General features: G+C 65.4%; 1 protein-coding gene across 1 annotated transcript; it reads right to left on the bottom strand.

Annotated features, from left to right (window-relative positions):
- Nucleotides 1-1,426: 1,426 nt before the first annotated feature.
- On the bottom strand, nt 1,427-2,638 carry ARC (activity regulated cytoskeleton associated protein; the record flags this gene model as incomplete). The annotated part of the gene is made up of 1 exon (XM_082674874.1): nt 1,427-2,638. Exon 1 carries the CDS (start codon nt 2,615-2,617, stop codon nt 1,427-1,429), a length of 1,191 nt encoding a protein of 396 aa, XP_082531000.1. The 5' UTR covers nt 2,618-2,638.
- Between the last annotated feature and the right edge of the window lie 16,362 nt (nt 2,639-19,000).

Here is a 19,000-nt window from a genome sequence, read left to right as displayed (position 1 = left end):
GGAGCCGGGGTGGCGGCCCTGGGGGCGGGTGGGCAGGCGGGCGGCCAGCGGGGCGGGCGTACGGCAGGCCCCGGCCCTCACGCTGGCGCGTCTTCACCACCAGCCTCTCGCTGGCCTCAGACTTCTCCTCTCGTGCAGGCAGCTTGCAGGGGGAGAGGAGAGGAGGCACTGCCAGGCACAGCAGCAAAGGCTCCGCAGGAGCCTTGAGACCTGAAAGGAAGGAAGACGGATGGTCAGGGACTCAGGAACAGGCCAAGGCTGGGAGGGGCTGCACAGGAGGGGCGTGCGGCGGACGTCACAGGGCTGCTCTCCCAGGGCTGCTTCTCAGCTCACCCAGAGGACTGCGCGGGGTGGGGGCGGCCTGGGACCTGGGGGCTGGGGAGGAGCTTGAGGGCCCCGTGTGAGGACAGCCGAGGGACGGGGTCTCCTGCATTACCTGTTGTCACTCTCCTGGCTCCGAGGGCCGGCTGCTGCCTCAGCCGGGTTTGAGGACTCAGGCCCTGTGGGACCTTCCGCCTGCCACGGGTGAGTCATCGAGCGGGGCTCGGTCCCTCCCCAGGCTGGCATGAATCAGTGGTGCTGAGGCGGGAGAGAAAACACGGTCGGTGTGAGAGCTGGCTCGGCAAACTCCCCAGCCCTGCTCCCACCCCAGCTCCCTCTCCCGCTCCCCCGGGTCTCTGCTCCTTCCCCGCCTCCCCACCATGTCACCCCCACCCCATCCGGTAACTTGCGGATGACCCTGAGCCTCGTGGGCTCGCCTGGAAAGTGGGCTTGGCCCGGGACCCTCCCGGCTCTACGGTGCCCCCTGGTGGTGGTACCATGGGGCAGGGGCTCACCTGAGGGGCCAGGAGGCACCAGGACGCCAGGTCTGCTGCTGCCACTGCTGCTGCTGCCTTTATTGGCTTCGGCTCTCTTCCAAGGGGAGGGAGCCACACTGCCCGAGGCTGGCCAGCTGCCCTGGGCCATGGCAGGGGTGCCAGTCGGCTACGAGGCGACTGCCAGGAGAGGTGGCTTCCCAGAAGCCCAGAGCTTCTGCCCCGGGGTGTCCCTTGAGCTTGGTGCCTGCGGGCCCGTGCCGTCTGGTTGCTGGGTTTCTGAGTGCCCAGAGGGCCGGGACTTTGAACAGGACGAGGAAGCTGTCCTGGCCTGAGAGTATGGAGGGTGGGGCTGCTGGCCCAGGCCGGCCCATGCTGGGGAAGACAGACGGAGGGAGGGCGAGGGGCAGGGCCCCGCAGGGAAGGGAAGCCCCTCTGCTGTTTGGGGGATGCTGCCCACATCTGAATCACACGTGTCTGTTAGGGTCAGGTTAGGAGGCTGAGGTGGGTGTCCAGCTGCATGAGGACAAGGGCTCCCCCTGCAGGGATCAGCCCACTCAGAAGTCCCGGTGGGCAAAGGCCACAGCGGGCAGGCGGGGGGCCGGCGCCCTCTATTCGGGCTGGGTCCGGTCACTGGCTACAGACTCGCTGGTGAGGGCCGGCGTGAGGGCCTCGCTCTCCTCCTCGGTGGGCAGGTGGGGGCTGGCGGGCTCGGCCACCTGCTCCAGGCCGTCCTCCACCTCCATGCCCTTCTGGATGAGCTGCTCCAGGGTCTTGGGCAGCGGGGGCCGCAGGAAGCGCTTGAGCTTGGGCTGCAGGGTGCCCACCACGTACTGGATGATCTCCTCTTCGTCGGCATCCACGTACAGCGTCTGGTACAGGTCCCGCTTGCGCCACAGGAACTGGTCCAGCGGCTCTCCCTGCTTCTGCGGCAGGTCCAGCTCACGCTGCACGGCCTCTCGCGACAGCGCGCCCTCGCTGTACTGCAGGAACTCCTTCTTGAATTCCACCCAGTTCTTCACTGAGCCCTGCTTGTACTCCCACCACTTCTTGGCCGGCCCATTCATGTGGTTCTGGATCTGTGACAGCCAGTACTCCTCGGAGCCGCCCACCTGGCGCAGGTACTCCTCCAGGTGGCTGAGGAACTCCCGCGGGTCCTCGAAGATCTGCGTGTCCACGCCAGGGCTTGGCTGCCCGTCCTCTCCCAGCCCCCAGGGTGGGTACTGCTGGGCCTCCACCGCCTCTTGTCCGGGCAGCTCACCTGTGGCCGGTGGTGGGGTGATGGCATAGGGGCTGACCGTGTAGTCGTAGGTGTCAGCCTCGTGGCCGTAGCTCTCGGGACCCCCGACACCTACGGAGGTGGTGTGGCGGGAGGGGTTGCTGCCAACCGGGTACTTGCCGCCCATGGACTCCAGGCGGTCGGCCCACCTCTCCAGCCGGTAGAAGACCTCCCGCCACACGTGCATCTCCCGCTTGACCCAGCGCTCCAGGTTGGCGATGGTCTCCTGGCAGCGACACAGGCAGGCCTTGATGGACTTCCTCCAGCGCTGTGAGTCGCCCGTGGGCACGTACCCGTCCAGGTTGCTCTCCAACTTGCCCACCGAGCGGTGCAGCCCCTTCAGCTCCCGCTCCACCTGCTTGGACACCTCGGTCAGCAGGTGCCGGTGGGTCCTCCGCACGTGCTCCAGCATCTCCGCCCGGCACTTCCCGATCTGCAGGATCACGTTGGGCTTGGCCACCGGCCCGCCGCGGGGCGCGGGGTAGGCGTGGAGGCCGCCGGTCGTCCTTTGGTCCAGCTCCATCTGTTCGCAGGTGGCTGCGGTGCTCGGACAGGCGGGGTGGGGCAGAGGCTGCAAAGTCCTCTTGGGGCCGACGGAGAGCTGCTGGGCGCCGGCTACGCGGAGCTGCGCGTGGCGGAGGGTCCCGCGGAGCGGCGGCTGGCCCCGGCTGCTCTCGGCGGCCGCGGACCCGGAGGACCCGGCACCCGAGCTCTGCGCTCAGCCTCGGCCGCCGGCTCTTTATGCCGCCAGCGCGGGCCGTGGGCGGCCCCGTCACCGAGCCACGGCTCCCATTGGCCCGGGCGCAGGCTCCCCGCCCGCGCCCCCAGCCTGCCGGCCCGCCTCCCCGCGCCCACGCGCGCTCCCGGCGGAGGGAGGACCCACCCCCTGCACACGCCGGCGGCGGCGGCGGCGGCGGCGGCGGCGGCGGCGGCGGCGGCGGCGGCGGCGGCGGCGGCGGCGGCGGCGGCGGCGGCGGCGGCGGCGGCGGCGGCGGCGGCGGCGGCGTGGCTAATGCGCTCGCTTGCACCGCTCCTTCCCTGACCCATTCAGCCCGTGGGACCCAGAGACCGTACTGGGAACAGGCCGGCGACGCCCCCCCGCCAGCCAGCGCCGGGCAGGGAGGCCCGGTGAGCGCCCCGCCGCCCCCGGCCGGAGGTAAGGAGGAAGCCCCTCCCCCGGGCCTCAGGGTCAGCTTCCTCCTGTGTCTGCTGTGTCCTGACTGGGGCGGGGGGCGGGGGCGCTGGACTGCTCTCCGGGGCCGCCGGCCGCAGAGCTGATCCTGTACAGTCCGGGTCTGCAGGATGTTCAGCCACAGGTGAGACGTGGCAACGACCCCATATTGAGACCCTCTTTCGCTTGGGCTGAAGACCTCCAGGAGTTTTCCAGTGCACACACGCTCCCGGGTGTCAGGTGTGAGGTCCCGGACGTGGCCTTGAGCTTCCGTCTATCCCCGCCCCGGGCGCCCTTGCGTCCAGGCCCTGGGCTGGTCCTGCGCCCGGGTAAGGGACAGGCACCCAGGCCTTGGCTCTCCCAGGGCCCCTGGACTTGGTGTGGGTGTGTGTCGCCTAGGTGGCAGTAGCTGGACAGGACTGCCCCGTGCCCCCTCTCCCAGGTCTTTGCTGAGGCCCAAGACTTCTCCACTTAGCGCCTCCCAGGAAACCTGGCAGCTGCTCTCGGGGCGTGGGGGGGTGGCGTGTGGAGGAGACGGAGGGGCCCTCCACCCACCGCAGGGTGTAGGCCCGGAACCCCAGGCCACAGCCCAACCGGTCGGAAGCTCCAAGACCTCTGCAGGGGGGAGAGGGTGCTGGTGGCCTGATGCAGTCAGGAGAGGTAGAGAAGCAAAACACCATAAAAGGAATGGGGCTCCGGAAGCTGAGACTCCTGCAGGAGGGAGGCCCCCTTCTGCCTCCCTGGCAACAGTGGTGGGGAGGGGCCCTCCCCCTGTGTCCCCGTCATGATGGGTGTGGGTCCAGGTCCTCTGCTGCTCCATGCGCACAGGTAGCACATACCATGTGCCACACACAACCAAGGCCAGTCAAGACCCCCTAGCCCTGCTGCCGGTCTTCCGCTCTCACACGCACACTGCACACTCATCCCCCCTCCCCCACAGAGATACTCATAGCTCCCCACCCACCCATCCTCCCCCCGTCCAGTCATCCCCGTCCACGCCCAGCCCCTCACACCAGGCCCGCCGGCCCCCGGGTCTCGTTAGCACACTCAAGGGCACGCGGGTACCCCCGCTCTGGAGTCCCCATTCCCTGCCCCCCCTGGAGGCCCCTTCCCTGCCACCCCCTGCCGCCCCCCAGAGGCAATCTGCCACTCCTTTCCCTCTCTGAGCTTCCACCCTTGGTGGGGGAATGTCTCTGGCAGAAACTCCCCCAAAATCGCTCTCCTGGCATTTCTAATTAAAGGCAAGTGGGTGAGCAGAGAGGGGAGGGTGGAGGGGCAGCACAGAGCAGGGAGGGGGAGTCGGGCCAGAAGCTGCGAGAACAGGAACCCCCGAGCGTGCGAACCTGTGTGTAAGATGCCTGTGCCGCGGCGAGCGGGCTGGTCACCGCGGGGCCTGAGTGGAGCCGCGAGCCCGCGACCGTGTCTGGGTGAGCCCAGGCCTGCGTCCGAGGGCCCTGCTCTGGAAAGGCACGCGATGAGCCAGCTGGGCAGGGACCTCGCCCGCACACCTGCGTTGTGTGTGCGCGCGCGCGTGCACACGCATGCGGTGGGAGTGCCAGAACCATCACTCGAGTGACCAGGAGCCACCCCTCCACTTCCTCCCACGGTTGACAAAGGCCATGTGGCCCCTGGGGGCCGGCACCCAGACCCAGGAGCCCTGACCAGCTGGGCGGCCCAGGCAGGAGACTGGAAGGGGAGGCATCCCCTTTGTGGGGGGGGCAGGCAGGAGAGGGGATCTTAGGGCAGCCCAGCAGGCAGGGCTGGTCTTGACCCAGACCCTTGGTGGGCCATCTGCGTGGCCAGCCCAGCCTGACGTGTGGCGGGGGCGCACGGCCCAGAGGCTGCATTCGCGAGGCCGCCGTGACAGGTGACAGGCCACAGCCACTGATCCGGGAACACCTAGTTGCTACCAGCTTTCGCGCCAGAAGCCCCCAGCACACCCCACACTGCAGCCTCAGGCTCCACTCTTCCGCCTGCGCGAAGGGGCCTGGCCAGCTCCCATGCCTGAGGTGGGGGCTGCCCCCGCCCTGCTCCTCCGTGCCCCCCTCCCACAGGCAGCCCCACCCAGAGCAGGACGACTCAGGGCCACAGGCCGAGCGCGGCGGGTGCAGCGGGGAGCCAGGCCTGGGCCCGGAGGCGGGGGCCTGGGCTTCCCCAGCTCTCAGAACCGGGCTGGTCTGCTGCTCCTCAGGCCTGCCAGCTCCCGAGGTCTCGCCTGCCTTAGAAGATGGGGGCTTTGCGGGGGAGGGTGGGCAGGCAGGGTGACCGCAGGAGGGTCTGCCCAGCGCTGGGAGCCACGCAGCCCCCATTCCAGCCCCTCTGGGGCTCTGCCCCTCTGCCCCTAGGGCCCCGGGCTCCCAGACCCCAGGTGATGCTCTCCTGATGCTAAGATGCTTATTTCGACGGGGGTCTCCCCGCAAGTCCACAGCCTCAGGAAACCCACCCCAAACAGAGCCCTGGGTGTCTCCACTTTCCCCGGACAGCCCCCGCCCTCCCAGCAGCTGCTGCCTTCCCAGGGCTGCTCTGTGACCAAGTCCTCCCCAACGGGGCTCACACACCGGCCTCTGCAGACCCCTCAGTGCCAGTCCCTGGGCCCCCAGAGGTGCTGGAGGTACCCCTCAGCAGGGCAGAACAGGCCGTGCAACCCGAGCTCCCTCCCCGGCCCTCCTGGGGGCCGGAGCTGACCTGCCCTCGAGCAGGGCCCCGGCCACAGTCCTGCGACTCCCAGCCTCACGTGAGCACCCAGCACTCCCAGGAGCACCTTGGGGCGGAGCTCCCGCACCTCCCGCACTCACGCTCTCCCGGCCATCTGCCCAGGAGCCACTGTGGCAGCTGCTCGCGGAGGAGAAGCTGGGCCAGGGCAGCTGTCCGCCGCTCAGTCTAACCTGACCCTTACTGCCTGGCTTTGGCCTGGGGTCCAAGTACCCACCCTCCACATGTACCCACTGCCCGTCCTGCGCCCAGGGGGACCGTCCTGGGTCACGTGGCCTCATCCCATCTCCTCATGCCCGCCGGGAGCCTGCCAGCGGGCTGTCCGGGCCCGGGCGTCCCGGTGCTGCAGGATCCGCCCACCTTGGCCGCAGCTACTTCTGGCCGCTCGCCTGCCCCGTCTCCCCGCAGCGGGCCGCTCCTTCCTTCGGCCCAAAGCCAGGCCTCCCGCGGTGCTGCTTCCCTCTCGCTGGCCGCGACTCTGGCACCAGAGCCCGTGTCTGCACCTCACAGCTGAGTCGCCGGAGCCTGGAACAGAGCACACATTTGGGATGAGCCGTGGAACGGACAAAGTTATGGGCCCTTCTCCCTCCCTTGCTGGTTGGGAAGCATTTGGCCGTTGCCCACCTGAGCCTCAACTTTCCACCTGTAAAATGGGGTGACAGTGCCAGGGCCTGGCGTCCAGCGAGGCCGAGTGCTGGCCCTCTTGCCTCACCCGCTCCCCGCCCGAGGACTTCCCCCACCTCGTCCTGCCGACAGCCTCCCGTCAGAGTGTCACCTCTGGGATCTGGGAGGTGGGACGTGGTCAGGACCCCCTCCCTGTGGCCCCTCGGGAGGGGCTGCAGTGCTACTTCCTTGCTCTGCCCCCGAGGCAGCACTGGGGCCAGGGACATCTGTGCAGGCCCCGGTGATGAGGGGCGAGCAGAGGTGCTGGGGGAGCAACTGGCAGAAGGGGTCTGAGCCTAGGCAGCTGGGAGGATGCCAGGCCCCCTGTGGGCCTTCCCCGCCATGGCCAGCGTCCAGCCACCACCCTCCTCTGAGACCACCTGCAGCGGGGCCAGACCGCGGGGAGGGAGAGACAGGGACGGCCGAGGGCTCAGACACAGGGTTTAGAGCTGAGATCGGGAAAGAGAGCGTCCAGGTGGGAAATGGAGGGGCAGCGAGAGGGAGAGACGCCAGGGCTGGCGGGCTCCTGTCTCGGGAGATGTTCTCCCTCATCTCACAGAGGTTCTGCGAGGTGGGGGCCCTCCCCAAGCCCTGAGCCGGCAGGTGACACAGTTGGGGTCCCTCTGCCACACCTGCCCAAGAGGTCTGCTGCAGCAGAGCAGGCCCTGAGAGACCCCGGGAGGCCAGGGCAGAGCGGGGAGGGGTCTCGGGAGACCCGGCAGGGCAGGGCAGGGCACTCGCTGACCTGAGACGGGAGCTGCCCAGGGAGGGGGCAGGGCCCGCCTCGGGGCCATGGGAAGCAGCAGGCGCTGGGCCACGGGGAGGCTGCAGGGACAGTTTTTCCCATCCTTGCCCCTCCTCCCGGACTTCCTCCTCTCTCCCGGTTTGGCAGGGTGCGTGCTGCGTCCTGTCCCCGGAACAGGCAGCCTGTTCATTCCGGGCCTCCACACTCCAGACTGTCTTCCCTCCTCCCTCCTGCCTTAGCGCCTCCCGGTCCGGTCTTCAAGGAAAGTTTTGTATTTTTCCGATGATCCTGGCACGGCGGTGCCCGACCCAGCTGCTCCTTGCATCCTCCAGGCCAGGGGGCCGAGCCGTGGGGCCATAGGCACAGGTGTGGGAAGCCCATCCTCAAAGGACCTTCATTCCTCACCACCCCCAGCCATGGTAGAAGGGAAACCAAGGCCCCGAGAGGGTCTGGGGCTGGTCTGAGCCCCTCAGCCGGGAAGCCAAAGCCAGGAAAGGCTGGTGCGAGGATGTGGGGATGGGCCCGCCAGCTCCCGGAGGCGTCGTGAGCACGGTTCACCTCCTGCGTGACTGCGGGTGAGTCCCCTCTGCCCCACCCCTCCCTGGCCTCAGTTTTCTGGCCCGTAGAGTGGGTACAGCCACCGCTCTGCCCTGCTCAGCTGTGAGGTAAATCAGCCAATCAGACAGCAGTTCCGGAACCCGACTTGGCAGGCGCTGAGCAAGGTGAGGTAACAGGGAAGTGCGGGTCGCCCCATGCAATAGGGCCATCACCGTGACCCCACACAGTCCCTGGAGGACGCTGGGCTGCGTGTGGCCCTCGGCGTGCTGCCTGCTGGGCCACCACCCTTGGCACTGCGGGCACCAGCAGGCCGTGCCTCTGCTCAGAGGCTCAGGCTTTTCAAGGAGCAGCTGCAGCTTCCAGGGTGCCTGCTGGGGCATCAGCGAGGTGAGACGAGGGGAGGAGGCCATGTGGCTCTGCCGGCGGGGGCTCGGGGTGGAGCCAGGAGGCAGGTGTGAGAGGCAGGAACACGGGACAGGGGACACAGGACACAGGACACAGGACGCAGGACAGGGGACACAGGACACAGGACGCAGGACAGGGGACACGGGAAACAGGACACAGGACACAGGCCGAGGACACCTCGGTGCGTGCCGCTCTCGGGCGGTCGCCCACACGGCATCTGGAGCTAAACGTCCCCTCGGCAGGGGCCCTGCCAGGTCTGCATGTCCACAGAGCCGGGACGGGAGTCAGGCACCTGCCCTTCCCCCCACCGCCCCCACTTCTCCCCAAGGCATTTGCTGTGTCACCTCCTGCAGATCACTTAACCCCTCTGTTCCCGCCATCCTCATCACACAACGGGGGTGGATGGCGGTGGTGGGTGGTGAGGAGGGAAGGGCGGGCCTCTGAGTGCACCATTCCCGCCACAGGAATGCCCCGGCCAGCCTGCTGCCCACCGCCCCTTGTTTAGCTCACAAAGGCCTGCCCAGTTTTGAAACCTAAGCATAGAAGCTCAGCACGGCTTACGTGGGATCTACCTCTGAGCCAGGGTCACCACCTCCAGGAAGGCTTCCCAGCCTCCCAATGTGGTGTTAACCCCGTCTTCTGTGAGCCTTGTCCTCCCTCTTACGTGCCCCCCTTGGAGCCCCTGAGCACGGCGTCTTCCTGCGTGTGCCAGTTTATGAGTGTGTTGTGAGTGTGAGAGTTTGAGAGCGCGTGTGTGTGTGTCAGAGTGTGTCAGAGTGTGTGTGCTCGGGTTCCTCCTGATCTCCTGCTCGCTGACTGCCAGGTCCTGAGCTTGCTCTGGGCACATGGAGTAGACAGACCCCTGCTTCCTACCCTGAAGAGTCTCCGTCCGGCCAGAGGTGCCCCATACCCCAAGTGTGCCAGCAGCCCAGAGGGGCCCTGCCAGGCAGGGACAGCCTGAGGGTGAGCGGGGCGACGCGGGTGCAGGGGAGGCCGATGGGCTGGCTTGAGGGCTCTTTAAAGGGTCAGGGATGAGGGGAGAGCCACGACCCCAGTGTCCGCCGGTGGCCCGGCCGCGTGAGGGCTCGGCAGCTCGCCTGGGGGGCTGGAGCTGGGCGGCCGCCCCCTCCTCTCCACCCCACTGGGCTCCAGCCAGGCTGCATGCAGCCGCCACCGCCTCCCTGGACGCCCAGGCGGGCCCAGGTCGTGCAGCAGGAACCCCAAGGGTTGCTGGCCCCTCAGCCAGGATGAGTGGTTCTCTGCCAGCTGGCTCGGCTGGACGCCCCCGGAGCTGGGTGTTGAGGATGCCCGTGCCAGGGAGGGGGTGGTGGCTGCTGTCCTTCTGTTCTCTGTGTTTCCATTTCCATCTCAGAGCGAGCACAGTGCGCCAGCCTCCACCGCTCACTTCCGGAGCCATAAAAGGAGCGAGGCTGAGAATAGCTCGTGTGACGGCGCGAGGAGCTTCCCCACGCAGGTGCAGGCAGCAGGCTGCGGCAGCGAAGACGAGCTCTGTCCCAGCTCCTTCCTGGCCCGTGGTCCCTCCTCCATGCCCTCTGCTGCCTCTCCCTCCCCGCCCTGGGGGCTGGGGCCTGAGCCCCCAGCCCTTCGAGCTGCCTGCCCCACCTGGCCGTCTCGTCCACAGGCCACCTGGTCCAGCTGAGGGCTCCCTCCTGGGCTCCTGATCCCACAGCCGCCGACCCGGGTGCCCTGCCCAGCTGCAGGCTCCTGGGCGACCCCAGGCTGGCATCTTCCCCCACTCCCCCCGCCCCCCCCGAAGGTGGGCACCTCCCTGTCTGCTGTCGGCCTCTCAGATGCCAGGCATGGGCCACGATGATCTTTGGCCCTCAGGGGCCCAGGGTCTGCCGGGCCTCAGCCTCCTGGCCCCAGGTCTCAGCTCGACATATCCCCGGGCTGCCCCACAGGGTGCCTCGATGGGCATCTGTCCCTGGGGCACTGTCCGCTCCCTCCGGCTCTGTGCTCTGCCGTTGCTGCCGCGTAGTTCTTACTAACTGAACGAAGGGCCTGTGCTTCTGTTCTGCCACGGACCCCGCCAGTTATGCAGCCGGTCCCACCTGCCAGGGTCGCCTTCTTGGTTCTGGGGTCTCTCTGGAAAGAGGATCGACACAGAAGGCGTGCGGGAGGAGGGGCCCCACTGTGGGCCGAGCATTTCCCTGTGCCTTGGAACAGGCTGGGCAAACCATCTTTGTCAGCCACTTTACAGATGAGGAAGTTGAGGTGCAGAGAGGGTGGGAAATGTGCTTGGGGAACCAGCTGGTGAGCAAATGACCGAGACTCCTGGCCCTGAGGCCGATCCTGTCTGACTGTCCGCTGCCATCGGCCACTGTCAAAGTCCAGGGTCGGGCTACTCCGGACACCCTCTGAGCCTCAGTTTCTTCAGCTGATGGGGGAGGGTTGCCCCTCGGAGGTTCAGGGTGGGGGGCGAGTCAGCAGGACCCCTGACCCGCATGCCTTGTTCCCAACCCATGTCCCCTCTTCTGCATCCTTGGTCCTAAGATCCGTGTCCAGGCAGCTGCCTGACCAGGGAGTGGCAGCAACCTCTGGAAGCGCTCCCTAGGGTGGGGGGGCCGCCATGCCGGGTGGCTGGGGGAGCCCAGGGAGCGTGATGACGTCTCGGACATTCGCCTGCCCTACCACGTGCTGGCACTGTGCCTCTTCCTGGTTTGGGGGTGCCTGTCTGATCCCCACAAGCCAGTGCAGACCCCGGAGGCCCGCACAGACCACTAGGCTCCTTCCCCCATCCCGGCACAGCACAGCGCCCGCCTCCTCCTGTCCCCGCCTCCCTCCCCTGGCTGAGCTCCAGCCGGCTGTTAAGACTGTGACGTCCCAAGAGTCAGGAATCGCCTGAGATGGCCGAGGAGCTGGGTGCACAGCCCAGACTGCCATGGGTGTCCCCGCCCGCACCCCACTTCATGGATTCTTCTAAACACACCCTCACTCCTCCCTGGCCACGCAGACTGGGCGTCAGGCCCCCGGGCGGGGGCGGGGGCGGGGCATCACGTCAGGGGACGGGCCCCTAAGAGAAGGCCCGGCAGCAGGGCTGGGGGGCCGCAGGCTCAGGCCGGGTTGGGCCTCAGAGCGAGGAAGGGTAGAGCCAGCCGTCCTGGGGGTCGGCGCTGCCCACCAGCTCTGGAAGCAGGCTCGCCCCGCCCCGTGCTGGCGCCGGCCCATGACTGCCCTATGGACAGGTGTCCTCCCTGGAGGTGCCGCCCTTGGCTCTCAGCTGGAGGTGAGGAGCCTCTGGGACCCCTCAGGTTTCGGGCGGAGGCAGGGGTGGGCTCCAGGGCCCTCCCCGCCACGGCCCACTCGCCCAGACCCACGGCCGCCCCTGCCCTCTGCTCCCCTCCTGCCTGGGTCCCAGCCTGGTGCTCTCCCACCACCCCTCCCTCGTTCTCTCCCTCTGTCCGGTCTCTGAATCCAGGCCTGGTGCCCACTGGCCTGGCCCCTCAGCCCTCCTGCAGACGGTGGTCTTTGTCGGCCCTGTCCTTGTCCACCCAGAAGGAGGCCAGGCCCTCCGGTGTGCACTGCCTCTAGGGCTGCGGGGCAAACCACAGGGCAGAGAGGAGAGCTGGCGGGGAGGCCCGGATGCGGCCTCTGGGGGCAGAGGTCTGAGCCCCAGCCCGGAGGTCGGGGTGAGGTTTCAGGGCCCTGCGCTGAGAAACGGGGGCCTTTCCACAGACCCCCGGCCCAGCCCCCAGCAGGCGTCCGCAGGCCCGCAGGTCCACTCCGGTAACGGCCCCAAACACCCCTCCTCCTGGAGAGGGTGGGGGACACTGAGACCGACTGGGGGCTGCTCCGCGCTCTCCGCCCTGACGGCACCGCCCATCCCAGAACCAGGCTGTCCCCAGGGCCCTGTGTACCCCCAACAGGTGGGGCTTGGGGGCTTGGCTCCCTCACACCAGGTTGGGGCAGAGACTGGGGAGCCTCGGGGAGGAGTTGAGACACCCCTAGACACTGGCCTCTCCCCTCCCCTGCAGAGTCAGGACTCCCACACGCTGCCCTCCCTCCCAGGCCCTCCTCCCAGCCCAGCTCGGCCCCAGGACCTATCCGAGCCGGCCTGTCACCCAGCAACTTACCGCCTACCACCCGCTTCCATGGGCAGGGGCAGCTTGGGGAGCCGTCCATCTCCTGCTACCCCAGCCCCTGCCGGGGGCAGCCAAGTGGAAATGGGCCCTCCATTTACAGCCTAAGCACCGCACGAGGAAGCCACATTCGCCGAACTGGGCAGGCGCCGCATTTTTAAAATGCCACGTCAGGAGCCCACAGGATCTAGGTGTCTCCCCTGGCAAGACGAGAGTGAGCCTGCGGAGGCGGGAGGTGGCATCCTGGAGGGCCGTCCCAGGCAGGCCTGCAGGCTCACGTGCCACCTGTGTTCCCCCACGCCACCCTCAGCAAGAGGCACTCAAGTGACACCATGGCCCACAGTCCAGGCTCTGAATTCTGAGTGTCCCACTTGCAAGTTGTGTAATCGTTGTCACACCACTTCCTCCATGGCCACCGCCACCCCCTCCACCACCATCATCACCACCATCATCACCACCATCATCACCATCATCACCATCACCATCATCATGCCCACTGTCACACCGTCATCACCACCATCATCACCACCATCATCACCACTGTCATCACCACCATCATCACCATCACCACCATCATCACCACCATGACCCTCATCATCACCACTGTCATCATCATTTCCACCATCACCACCACATTATCACCATCATCATCACCACCTCCATCACCACCATCACCCTCACCATCCCCACTGTCTCAGTCAGCTCAGAACCCTGCAACAAAATACCACAGACTGGGTGGCTTAAACAACAGACATTTATTTCTCACAGTTCTGGAGGCTGGGAGGTCCAATATACGGGTGGCAGCCCATTAGGTTTCTGGAGAGAGCTCTCTTGGCTAGTAGATGGCTGTGTTCTCGAAGTGTTCTCACGGGGCCTTTTCTTGGCTTGCGAGAAAGAGAGAAACTGAGAGTGATCACCCTCTTCGGATACAGGCATTAGTCCTATCAGATTAGGGCCCCACTCTCATGACCTCCTCTCACCATAATCACCTCCTCAACGCCCTATCTCCAAACACTGTCCTGCGGGGGTTGGGGCTTCGTCACATGACTCTGGGCAGGGGGACACAATCCAATGCACAGCACCCACCATCCCCAACATCACCACCACCGTTAAAACCACCACGACCACCATCACACGAGCTCCTCACTGCCCCGCTTTCAGCACCAGCACCCTTGCCGCCACGCCACCTTCATCCCCGCCTGCCTCCACCCGGGCTGCTCCGAACAGAATACCACCGCCGGGGGGGCTCGCGAACAACAGAAACTGACTTCGCACCGTCCTGGAGGCTGGAAATCCAAGGTCAGGGTGCCAGGGTGGTAGGGTTCTGGTGAAAGCCCTCTTCTTGGTTGTGGACTGCAGACCTCACTGTGTCCTCAGGTGACGGAAGGGGCGAGGGGGCTCTCTGGGGTCTCTTTTTTAAGGGCATTAACCCAAAGCAAGGCTCCACCCTCATAACCTGACCACCTCTCAAAGCCCCACCTCCAAGTACCATCACCTTAGGGGTTAGGATTTCAGCAGTTAAACGAACATCCAGACCATAGCACCCCCATCGCCAGCATCCTCGTCCTCATCCACTATTACTGTCACCTCTACCACACCCCCCATCATAACCGTGACCTCCACCATCAACCGTCCCCAGCCCCACCGTCCTCTCCACCCCCCATCACTCCTGTCACCACCGTCAAAGCCACCACCTCCACTGCGCACAGTACATACAACCATCACCACTGTCACCGTGTCCCACCATCTCCTCTCCACCCTCCGTAACCACCGCACCCCACCGTCATTCCCAGCACAGCCATCGACATCACTATCACCACCTTCACCATCCACACGACCACCCTGACCCGCCTGCCCTCTGGCTGGCGGTGCACTTCACTGATGAAGAGTGAGGGCCTTGAGGGAGGCAGATCTGGGCTCAAGTTCCAGTCGTGCTCTTGTGGCCACGCACTTGAACCCACCTTCCTAATTGGAGAAAAGGAGTTCACCATCCAACTCCAGACCGTTGCTTCCTATAAGGACAACTTTGCCCTCTGGGGGCAGTGGGCGGCTGTCTGTCCAGGTGGCCCCATCTCCAGCCCCCCAGAAGGGTCTCCAAGAGGTGTCTGAATCATGGGATGACAGCTGTGACCCAGTGGTCGGATGAGGCCCTGTCGTCAAGTGTCTGGAAGATTCCGCTTTGTTGGACAGATCAGATGCAACTGCAGCGTGGGCCGCGCACGGACCCGGGGCAGGGCGCGGGGAGCACTGTGCTTGTCCTCAACAGAGCGTGGCTTCCAGCCCCCGTTCTTGCAAACAAGCTGGGAGGACCTTTCTGTCACTAAAGAAGAAAGTCCCTTCCTGTGAGAACCAGAGCTGAGGTGGGTGGTGAACTTCGAAGCGTTTGCGGAAATACCCATTTTGTGTTCTGACGTCCGACCTTCAGTCCTCTCAGTGACAAACCACTGAACGAGGACCAGTGCTGCTTGGGGTGGAGGCGACAGCAGGGCTGCGGGAGGCAAGGAGACGGGCACTGAACCGGGCCAGCCGGCGCCGCAAGCTCTCACCCTTAGCTGCCGCCCCATGGTCTCATCCAGGTCTCCAGCTGGGGTGTAGCAGCAGCTGCCCACCCCCGGCCCAGGCTGCTTTGCCAGCCTGGTGCCCAGCATTATCTCTCTGGAGGCCCAGGACCACCAGGCCTGAGCCTCAATGCCGAGGTCACCGCGCCTGCTGGCTGGGCCCCCCTTCTAGGATGGCGGGGCAGCCCAGACGCCCGCGTCTAGTGGACGGCGGCAACTCAAGGCCTCGTGGAATCCGCTGCAGAGCCTCCCGAGGACACCTAGACTCCTTTTTCGCAATTAGGAAGAATCGGTCAGTGGAGTGGCTGGCTCACGGAGAGCCCAGTGACATCACTGTTCTGCGTTATTAATAAAATGAGGGAACAGATGCCCACTCGCTGGAAACCGCAGCTGAGCCCCCTTCTCAGAGGAGCATCCTGGGGCCCAAGCTGCTTCCTAAGCTAACAGATCCCTCCTTAGACCCCTCTTCCGGCTGCCCCCTACCCCCCACCCTCTCTCGCCCTCCTGTTCCGTTTCTACGTCTGCTGCCATTGGGGCCTCAGCCTCCCATAGCTGTTGGCCAGGCTGCGGGTACGCTGCTTGTGGCGGAGAGATGGAGAGCGAGCCTGGAGGATACAGGGTCGGGACCTGGACCCAGGGCCACCTCACCCTTGCTCCGTGGGGTCCTGATCTGGAAGTGGGGAGCAGGGCCACCTCCAGGCCTTGTTGGGGAACTGCAGGGATGCGGGAAGGCCGGGCACAGGCCCCCGCTCATGCCAGGTCCAGACATAAAAGCCGGTGTCCATCTTCTCCACTGCAGTGAGGCCCCGCCCACTCTCGTGGTGGCCAGTGTCTCGGTGTCTGGAGGCCTGAGCTCACACCGAAGCCTTGGGGAACAAGGGCGCAGGGCCTGCCCATCACCCGCTCCCCAGCCCCTCACTCTTCACACCTCTGTCCCCCAATCCCCACCTTCAGAGGTTCCCCACTGCAGTCGGGACACCACAGCCTGGCAGAGGGGCCCCCAACAGGAAGGTCCCACTCCCTCCAGGACACTGGCCTTTTGCTCTCACAGGCCTCTTCTGGCCTCCCACTGTCCCCCTGGGAAGCTCTCTCAGCCTGTGACTCCCAGCCCCTGGGCTCCACCGGTGTCTGTCTGCGGGCCTGTGGAGGTGGGACCTGTGTCTGAGTGAGCACAGGGCCAGGCTGGACAGAGAAGGAGGTTCCCCGCCCCTGCAGGATGCCCCCGGTGGGCTCTCTGGGGCCCTCCCCACCGCAAAGCCTACAGCCTGACTTCTGCAGCCAGAGGCCACTGGCCCCAGTTCGTGACTGGGAGGGGCCAGAGCCCAGGTCCCTGGAGAGGGAGGGGCAGAGGCAGGGCAGCTGGCTGCTGGGCCCCCAAGCCCCATGGTCTCTGCGAATGGGGCTGGCTGGAAGGGTCTCGGCTCTGGGCCCTGTGTGCGCCTGCCCACCCGATGACCAGGGCCTGGCGCAGCCCTGATGCTCCCGCAGGAGCCGCCTGGACCAGCTGGGGTCTGCGTTTGGGCGAGCCCAGCTCTGACGCTCACACCTCCCCCGCCGTGCAGTGAGTCAGCTTCACAGTCACTCTCCACCCCCGGGACACTGTCACCCAGGGCCTGGAACCGCACTGCACCTGGAGTTGGGGCGGAGGCGGAGGAGGGGGAGTGTTGTGACCACAGAGAGCACTGAGTCACATGTGGGGGAGGAGGGAGGAGGTCAGCAAAGGCTCTTGCCTTCCCCCAGGAGAGGAGTGAAACCTACACAGGGCTCCAGGCTCCCTGGTTTTGCCCTCCTTATGAGCTAAGGGAACATGGGGGCCAGGCTGAGGGCTCAGCGTGGGACCAGGACCAGGGCCAGGGCTCAGTGTGGGACCAGGGTCAGGGCTCAGCGTGGGACCAGGGTCAGGGCTCAGAGTGGGACCAGGGCCAGGGCTCAGCGTGTGACCAGGACCAGGGCTCAGTTTGGGACCAGGGTCAGGGCTCAGCGTGGGACCAGGACCAGGGCCAGGGCTCAGCGTGGGACCAGGGCCAGGCTCAGCGTGCGACCAGGGTCAGGCTCAGCGTGGGACCGGGGCCAGGCTCAGCGTGGGACCAGGGTCAGGCTCAGCGTGGGACCGGGGCCAGGCTCAGCGTGGGACCAGGGTCAGGGTTCACCCAGGCCAAGCACAGCAGATCCCTGAGTCCTGGCTGATCAGGAACCTTCCAGCTCCTTCAAGCCTCTAGGCTGGGGCCACCTACACTCCCTCATGAGCCCAGCAGAGGGCACTGTGCAGACCCTGAAGACAGAACAAAGGGCTCAGCGTGTGACCAGGCCCCTGGTCTGGAAGGGTCTGTGAGGGTGCCACAACCCCCTGCAGTTTCCACATCCACACACTCCTTGGCCCCAGGCTGGAAGACCGTCCCTGGAGAGGCTGTGTCAGAGGGGTGACAACCACACCTCACAGCCTGGCTTCTGCCAGGGGCTGGGGGCAGCCAGTAAAACCCAGACCCCAGGAGCTACGCTGGGGCCCCCACCCCGCTGGGCCTCTGGCTCCTCTTCTCACTGGGGCTGCTCATGACAAGAAGCAGGACTCGCTTCCAGAGCCCAGTTCCTGGGCCCTGGCCAGCGTGATGGGCTTTTTTTTTTTTTTTTTTTTGCTGTACGCGGGCCTCTCACTGCTGTGGCCTCTCCCGTTGCAGAGCACGGGCTCCGGACGTGCAGGCTCAGTGGCCATGGCTCACGGGCCCAGCCGCTCCGCGGCATGTGGGATCCTCCCGGACCGGGGCACGAACCCGTGTCCCCTGCATCGGCAGGCGGACTCCCAACCACTGCGCCACCAGGGAAGCCCAATTATTTTTGCCTGATTGTTTCTTGCCTTTTTTTTTTTTTTTTTTTTTTGCGGTAGCGATAGGCTTTTTGTGCCTGCGCACATGTCAGAGGGATGTGGCCATTCCCCCACTGAGCCTGGGGTATCCAGCCCACCCTTCCGGCACTGCCCAAGAATCCCCTCCTGCCCAAAGTCCACAGCGGTGGCCACACTGACCGGGCGTCACACAGCAGGAAGTCTGCAGTCTGGGGCAGGCCTCAGGACCCCTCCGTGAAATGGGGCCGTCACAGGGACAGGCCCCACGTCCACCCGCGAAGGCCTGTGCCCCCCGTAGGCCCGGTTGGGTAGGAGAGGCGGCAGGCAGCAGCGGTGGCTCGGGAGGGCTGAGGTCCCAGCGGCACGACCTCCAACCACGACGGAGGACCAGGCTGCTACTCCCGCCTCGGTCTTCCCTTCTGGGCAGTGGGTGAGACTGTCCCACGTGGCTCTGAGACCATCCATCTTCTTCGTTCTTTCCATCCTGTTCTTTGAATGGAATAATCTATCAATCTCGAGCGCTATCAAGATCGCTAATTCTTCTGTTAGTTCACATCTACTGTACAGCCCTTCCAGTGAATTTTTCATCTGTTGTACTTTTCAACTCTGGAATTTCCATGGTTTTTTTTTTTTTTTTAAGAGGAATGTTTTTTTTTTGTTTTTTTTTTAATACTTGTATTAAGGTGTCGTCTGTCTATTCTTAATTAAGATAGCTGAGTTTCCTTTAAGATGGTCACAGAAGGGCTTCCCTGGTGGCGCAGTGGTTGGGAGTCTGCCTGCTGATGCAGGGGACACAGGTTCGTGCCCTGGTCCAGGAAGATCCCATATGCCGCGGAGCGGCTGGGCCCGTGAGCCATGGCCGCTGAGCCTGCGCGTCCAGAGCCTGCGCGTCCAGAGCCTGTGCTCCGCAACGGTAGAGGCCACAACAGTGAGAGGCCCGCGTACTGCAAAAAAATAAAAATAAGATGGTCACAGAAGCAGGGTGTGTTTGTTTTTTGACCACGCCCCGCGGCATGTGGGATCTTAGCTCCCCGACCAAGGATCGAACCCGTGCCCCCTGCAGTGGAAGCGTGGAGTCCTAACCACTGGACCGTCAGGGAAGTCCCTCCAGGTTTTTTAAAGTAACTTTTTGTTTATAATCTTTTTATAGATACT

The sequence above is a fragment of the Grampus griseus genome, assembly GCF_964374135.1.
Source record: "Grampus griseus genome assembly, chromosome: 17".
NCBI classification, from domain to species: Eukaryota; Metazoa; Chordata; class Mammalia; order Artiodactyla; family Delphinidae; genus Grampus; species Grampus griseus.
Note: the sequence above shows the minus strand (reverse complement) of the source record. Positions and strands in the feature narration are given on the sequence as shown.